The 7559-nt window shown below is 63.0% G+C and overlaps 1 protein-coding gene across 1 annotated transcript in view; it reads right to left on the reverse strand.

The window, feature by feature from the left end:
- The window catches only part of WNK2 (WNK lysine deficient protein kinase 2), a gene marked incomplete at its 5' end in the record, with an annotated part of 154305 nt that overhangs the window by 69234 nt on the left and 77512 nt on the right, over positions 1 to 7559 (reverse strand). Inside the window, 7 exons of the mRNA XM_015561175.1 lie at positions 183 to 299; positions 685 to 853; positions 1596 to 1645; positions 2018 to 2308; positions 4285 to 4833; positions 5895 to 6080; positions 6398 to 6526. Of these exons, the coding sequence (XP_015416661.1) occupies positions 183 to 299; positions 685 to 853; positions 1596 to 1645; positions 2018 to 2308; positions 4285 to 4833; positions 5895 to 6080; positions 6398 to 6526 (1491 nt within the window). The remainder of the gene's footprint in view (positions 1 to 182; positions 300 to 684; positions 854 to 1595; positions 1646 to 2017; positions 2309 to 4284; positions 4834 to 5894; positions 6081 to 6397; positions 6527 to 7559) is intronic.

The raw sequence follows: 7559 nt of genomic DNA on the forward strand, positions 1-7559 counted from the left end.
GAAGCTGAGGTGAGCAGCAGCCCGCGGGGACCCAGACCCGGCAGCCACTGCAGAAGCTGCAGGGCAGGGAAGGCTGGCAACAAGGGGGCTGGCAGCCAAGTGCCCAAAGGACCTGGAGGAGGCAGCCTGGCCAACCCAGGGGCAGTGCCACCAACGCAATCACCTGGCAGACACCTGCGTACCATGTAGGTGGCGATCTCATCGGGTGCGTCCCCATCCAGGTCAAACTTGAACGTCACCATCTTGTGGTTGTGCGTCTCCAGCTGGCACTCCACCATCTTGTCACCTGTGTTGCATACCTGCGGGTCCAGGACAGTGAGACCCAGTGTTGCACACCTGTGGGCTCAGGGCGGTGAGACCAGGTGTTGCACACCTGCAGGCTCAGGGCGGTGAGACCAGGTGTTGCACACCTGCAGGTCCTGGACAGTGAGACCAGGTGTTGCACACCTGTGGGCCCCCAGGAGTGAGACCAGGTGTTGCACACCTGTGGGTCCAGGACAGTGAGACCAGGTGTTGCACACCTGTGGGTCCAGAACAGTGAGACCAGGTGTTGCACACCTGCAGACCCAGGGCGGTGAGACCAGGTGTTGCACACCTGCGGGTCCTGGACAGTGAGACCAGGTGTTGCACACCTGCAGCCAGGTGGGAGCTCCCGCCCTCCGCCCACCGCCCCTGCCTCCTCACATTCAGGATGGTCAGCCGGGGCCGGCTGAGCCTCTCCGGGCGGGATCGCGTGCGTGTGGACCTGCGGTGGTGTTTCCGGGCCGGCCTGCCTTCCAGCCTCCCCGCTCCGAAGGTGCCGTCACCGCTGTCACTCAGCTCCCTTCCAGAAGGGGCGTCAGACCCTCCGTAGCTGTCGGAAAGCCAGGGTTACTCACCCACAAAACGACTGCACACTGGCCTCCGGGGGAAGCTCAGCTCTTCAGGAAGCAGCCAGGAGCTTCAGCATCTGCGTGCTCAGCTAGACCACCTGAGGGCTGCAGCCAGCTGTGCCCCACGGGGCAACCCTGCACGCAGCTCTCCTGCCGCCCTGGGCAGCACTGAGGTGGCGGGGGATGCGTGGGCTTTCTGACCTAGGACCTTGGTCCTCTCAGCCTCCTGCCCTATCAAGCAAGCCCCACCTCCTCACGGTAAACATCAACATTCAGAAACAATCCTCCCCTGTGCCTCAGTTTCCCTATCTGTGCAAAAGCAACAGAAGCATACTAACCACATGGTTTGCTGCAAGCATGAGAACTTGCAGAGCAGTGAGCTTGGTGCTGACCTACCGAGAGGGTGGGACACAGGGCCACTTCCTGTAACCAGCTCCCTCCCAAACTCCGCATGCCCATGCCTGGGAGCCATGGGGGACGGGGTGCGGGCCCTGCCCTCCCAGTCTCCTCCCCACCAGCACCAGGAAACCCTCGCACACAGACTAGCACCAGGACCAGGACACAGCCTGGGGCATCGCACAACCCAACTCCAGCATGTGCTGGCCAAGACCCAGAGGCTCCCAGAGGCCCCAGCAGATCAGGGAGGCCCCACTGATGTCATCAGAAGCCCTGCCCCGTGAAGGGCTGGGCAGGCGGGTCTCCTGACACAGCCGCAGGCCATACCTCTCACAGCTCTGCAGGAGGCCAGGCTGCGTGTCCTGGGAGGCCTGCTCCTGAAATAAACACGAGGGTGAAGGGTCACGTGCCTTCCACAGCCAGCGCAGCAGCCAGCCCAGCCGCTGCCTGGTCCCTTCTGACCGTAGCAAGCAGACCCCGTAGGGCTGCGGGCATGAGGGTTTCATCTTGTTGGAGCCAAGCCGATCCCTAAGAGCCGGGACCCTCCCCTTCCCAAGCACACTAACCCACTCTGGCCACCCCTACAAGGAAGCACACCACCAGGGAGGCTTGTAAAAAAAATCTATTTGTAAAAAAACAATTACGCCTTCCACCTGGAATGCATTTAAGGAAACTGACATCTGGGGGCAGCAGAGGACGGTGAGCAGGCACCATGTGTCCCAGGGTGCACATCCCACCTCCCCACACACCTCCGGAGCCAACTCCACAGTCAGCTGGACAGCTGAGCTGAGGCTGGCGAGCCCAGGCCCACTGGTCAGGGGCAGGTTGGCAGGGGGCAGTGCAGCGGACTGGACAGGCAAGCTTGGAGTCGCAGCCATCGGCACGGGGGCCTGCGAGCTGGGGAGCTGTGGCAGGTGCTCGGGGGCAGCGGGGGGCAGCCCTTCTGGCACGGGCGGAGAGAGGACGGCCGCAGGAGTGGGCCCCGCGGGGGCCTGGGCGGTGACATCCACAGCATACGGAGGCGGGTGGCCAAGCAGGATCTGTGAGCACAGAAGGCATGCAAGTTGGAGTGCCACTGCCTTCCGGGGCCCAGCAGCCAGGGCACAGCGGGCACCTCCTGGTCCGGGCGGGTGAGCAGGTCTGGGGGTCTCGAGGCACCCTAAGGCACTCACTCCTGCCCAGGCGAGCCCTGGCCTCTGAGAACACTTGTACACAGACTTAGAAGAAACAAACAAAGGCACTCTGGGTCCCCACTTGTGTCAACTCTAATCTAAAACCACGCCTCCCTTTTGCACGTTAGTGAGTCTGGCTGAAAAGCCCTACGTGTGGTCACTCAGCGTCGGCCTCAGGGCCTGGACCGAACACCGCCCTGACCCCTGCCTCCTGAGGGAGAAGCCCTGGACCTTGGCCTTCCTTGGGGTGACCTGGGGGCTGGGCCTGACTCCCCACTGTTCCCTTTAAAAGCTCTGTGGAAAAACGACGTGGTTGGAAATGGAAGGACCCCCGCTGGGCCTGCTGGCACGAGACTGCTCAGCCACGGGAGAGGGGGTGTGCGGGGGGGGGGGGGCCCTGCCACCGCAGGCCCGAGCCTCCCCCCAGGCCCTGGCTTTCCCCACACGGCCTTGACCCGTGAGTGGACGCCACCCTGACCCACGAGCTGCCCAGGGCCTGTACAGCCAGGGCGCCAGCTGCTGACCTCCTCACGCGCGTTTAAACAAACGCCCTCCAGTGGTCAACAGAAGCCACTGTCCTTCTCTGAGTGCCGGCCCCTCTGGTACTCGGACAGTAAGAAGCACGCCCAGGAGCCTGTGAGACTCAGGACGGCTCTCGGCCAGACTGGAGCAACGCGTGAGCTGGCACCCGGCACCCATGCTCCGGGGTGATCTTCCCGGCAGAATCAAAAGGAGGCACCCGCCCACCTTCGCTTGGGAGCCTAGGCTTTACAAGGAAAGCACGGTGCCCATGGCGCAGGCTGTTAGGGTTAGGGGCAGGTGGGAGGGCACCAGGTGGGAGGGCACCCAGGTGGGAGGGCACCAGGTGGGAGGGCACCCAGGTGGGAGGGCACCAGGTGGGAGGGCACCCAGGTGGGAGGGCACCAGGTGGGAGGGCACCCAGGTGGGAGGGCACCAGGTGGGAGGGCACCCAGGTGGGAGGGCACCAGGTGGGAGGGCACCCAGGTGGGAGGGCACCAGGTGGGAGGGCACCCAGGTGGGAGGGCACCAGGTGGGAGGGCACCCAGGTGGGAGGGCACCAGGTGGGAGGGCACCCAGGTGGGAGGGCACCAGGTGGGAGGGCACCAAGTGGGAGGGCACCAGGTGGGAGTGTGCCCAGGTGGGAGGGCACCCAGGTGGGAGAGTGCCCAGGCAAGAGGCCCCACCCCACTCCTCTCCTCAGAGGGTGGATCACAGCCCAGACTCTAAAACACAGGGCTGGGCAGGTAGCAGAGCCACACGGAGGCTCACCCGGCCAGCCTGGCGCGTCTGCATCCCTTCACTGTCCGCCTGCATCGGCCAAGATCCTCTCCTGACCCTGGGACATCATCCTTGTCTGCCAGGCCCACCCTGGAGCCAGCAGCCACATGCTCCCAGCCACTGCCTGGACCCCAACTGACAGATCAGGTCCCCAGACGCTGGGGCCCATTTCCTTGACGTGGGGTTATTAACCTACCTCGCTTTGACAGGTGACAAGATGGACAGTGTGAGCCTCCCCAGCACCCTCAGAGGAGGCTGCCAGGCCCCACTAGGTGAGGGCAGGTGCCGCGGCACAGCAAGGTGGGGAACCCACAAGCAGCTACTGCCCCTACCGTGGAACCTCTGGCTTCTGCCAGGTGCTGGGAGTGGGAGGAGGCAGCAGACACCCAGGAGGAGAGCCCAGCCTGTGGGCAGCGCTGCCTGCTGGCCTGTCCCCACCGGGACCCACCCTCCAGCCGTGAAGGAGTAGAGCCTCAGGCCCTTTGCAACTTGGGCACCACCGGGTCTCCCAGGGCGGGACAGCAGGCCCTCCTGGCAGGCATTACCTGGCTCCCCACCGGGGGGACAGCAGCCGGCTCAGGAAGGTGGGTGACGCTGGGCAGGCAGGGCTGCGGCAGCACGGGGGGTGCCGGCTGCAGAGGGGCAGCCTGCACAGTCTGCGCCGTGTGGAGAGGAGAAGGCGGGACGTCACTGGGCACCATCTGCGGGAAGGCTGCCTGGTACACGGGCTGGGCCGGGAGCTGGGCCACGGCTGGGTGGATGGACAGGGTGGCCACGCCCTGTGGGGCCACGGCCAGCAGGGGGATGGCAGTGGCGGTGGCCGCCACATTTGGCACAATGGTCTGGCATGGCATGGCCAGGGGTGCCCCGGCGGTGTGGGGAAGCTTGACCGTCTGCAGAGGCAGGGCTGGTGACGCGGGCAGGGGGCCGGCAGCACTGAGCGGGAGGCTTGGCAAGATGACAGCAGGAGAGAAATACTGAGACGGAGGTGGCACCGCAGGACCACTGGCAGCCGGCAGGTCGGGGAGCGCCGAGGGGAGGCTGTCGACTGCAGCCAGCGGAGCAACTGGCGGGATGACAGGAGGTGGAGGCATCTGAAAGAGATGGAGCACGTCGGCCCCGGGGTGCGGCCCACGGGAGGCTTGGCCCCTGGGACAGTGCCAGCACAACCAGGTACTGCCTGAGATACTTCTGTGCAGCTGCTGCCAAAGGAACCCAAGAGGAAACTCAATTCCAGTGAAACCAAGCGCATGACACCTTCCACAGGGAAGGAAAGAGGGTGGGGTGGCCTGGGGGAGCCCCCTTTGGCCCCACTGTGAGGGCCGCGGGTGGTCTGAGGGTGGCCAGGCATGTTGGCTGTGCCACCAGGACTGGGGAGGATGGGTGTCCCCACCATGGGAGCGCCCAAACCTTCTGGTCCGAGGCACCCAGCACCTGGCCCCTGGGTTTCACACTTCACACTCCAGCGCTTCTCGGCCAGCTCTCTCCGGAGCAGGGCTTCACCCGGTGTGCATGAGGACTCGCCAGCACACAGCGCCTGACTGTATGTCAGCGGCACTGACCGCTCCCTTAGATTGTCAAATAAGGAAATAACAACAGCCAACACAACCATAGATGTCTGCTGTGAATGAATCAAAATTCAACCTATTTTGTCAGATTGGCAAAAAATACATTTTCCGAGTGCTGCTGAGTTTCAGGAACCAGTCTGTGTGCCATCAGGTGAAGGGCTGGCAGCCGCTGTCCTAAAGAGAAAGCCGTTCTGGCGGCAGCACACGAGCGTCACACGCACGCGGCCCAGGCAGCTCGAAGGTGGTGACGAGGTGCAGGCCGACCTCTGTGCTTTGAAAAGCAACTAAACGCCGCGGCCACCAACAAGCGAGGGGCGGTTAACTAGACGGGAAGGGAAACCAGGGCTGTGCCAGGTGACAGCTGGCAGGGAGGAACCGGTGTCGTGGGGGAACCTCAGGGACACTCATGCCTTCCCAGGAAGCGGCACAGCTCGGTGACCCCCACGAGGCAAAAGCACCCCATGATCATCACTGGCACGAGTCTGGGCGACAGGCACCCCGCACCAAGCATGTGCTGCCAAGGACCACCGTCATGTGCGCTCCACCCCCCACGGTCAGCAGGGGGCGGGGCAGGAGAGGGGCGGTACCTGCGGGGGGACAGGAGTGAGTGGCTGCAGAGGCACCGGTGGCATCTGGATGGGCGTCGGCTGCACCGAAGCCACCTGGGAGGTCGAAGCTAGGTACGGAGGCAGGTGAGCGGGCACCGGCTGGAGAGGGCGCACGGGCGGCGGGGCCAGGACCTGTGGCAGGGGCGCTGGCTGGGCCAGTGGAGGCTGGAGGGAGAGGGGCGTCTCTTATACAGCGTCCCACTGAGATGCCCACAGGTGCTCGGACGTGACAGAGATAATCAGTGAGTGTGCGCACACACATGCACACACATACTTACACACCCAGCAGGGAGCCCAGACATGCAGATCGGGGAGAATGCTGTGTGTGAATGAGGCCCCTCCCAGTGCTATGGGACTTGAATTCCACAAACACAAGAGACCCCCCCCTCCCATGAGCACCCTGGGCCCAGGCCAGCCATGGCTGATTGTCAGGGGAGACTGAGGCACCGACGGTGGCCACAGGAGGGGCAGCCCACACTCACCTGGTGGCCCGAGGGTATGGGCTGGCCTGGGCCGGTCAGCACAGGGGCAAAGCTCACGGCGGGCTCCGGGAAATGCGGTGGGAGCGAAGCGCGGGTGGAGGGTGGGATGGAGCCCGCCGGCAGGCCAGGCTGCAGAGAGGGGGGCACGCTCAGTGGCTGCCCTGAAGACCCCACCCCCACGAGCTTGACAGATGCAGGGACCCACTCACTGCCCAGGCCCATCACCTGCTAGGAACGGTTTGCCTAGGAACATGACTCACAGAAGCAAGATGTGGCAGCCTTTAAGGCAAATATGGTCACAACTCCTAACCAAGGAATGTTCTAGAGCAGCGGTTCTCAACCTGTGGGTCGCGACCCCTTTGGGGGGGGGTCAAACGACCCTTTCACAGGGGTCGCCTAAGACCATTGGAAAACACATATATAATTACATATTATTTTTGTGATTAATCATTATGCTTTAATTATGTTCAATCTGTAACAATGAAATTGGGGTCACCACAACATGAGGAACGGTATTAAAGGGTCGAGGCATTAGGAAGGCTGAGAACCGCTGTTCTAGAACATTAGCACCAGAGAATATGCTGCAGTCGTGAGAAAAGGCCATTATAAGGGCTTTGTAGAACTAGAGAAACGCTTGTTATGACAACAGTGGGGAAAGATAAACTGCATTTGCTTCCTGACTGTATAACACGCATATGTGCGCACATGCACACAACAGAAACGTGGAGGCAGACATCCGGCCTGCAGCCCGGGCCCCTGCAGAGCGGGGTCTCGAGCACGGCTGTGGGGGGCCAGTCAAAACGGCTGCTGATGTGTTCATCGCTGGTGCGACCATGGGAGTGGGTTGTGTTCAGGAGTCTGGATCTGGCAGGTATAGGCTGAAATGTCTACGGACAAAATATCTTTCCGTTTGGGATTTACTTCAAAATAGTGGGGAAGTGAGAAGCAGGAGGACACCGCAGGTGGCAGGAGCCAGCCTGCTCTCAGCGACGGGCCCGTTGTCTCCGGGGCTTCTGGGTGAGTCCCAGGATAGTAATCTGTCACCTGCTCCTGTTCTGTCGTGTCCACCTTTCGCAGTGAAGGCTGCGACAGACAAGCCTGCCGTGCACTCAGCGGGGCCCGGGCGAGTCGCTGTGCACGGCTCCCGCCCGGCCTGGCCACG

The sequence above is a fragment of the Myotis davidii genome, unplaced genomic scaffold (genome assembly GCF_000327345.1).
Source record: "Myotis davidii unplaced genomic scaffold, ASM32734v1 scaffold750, whole genome shotgun sequence".
NCBI classification, from domain to species: domain Eukaryota; kingdom Metazoa; phylum Chordata; class Mammalia; order Chiroptera; family Vespertilionidae; genus Myotis; species Myotis davidii.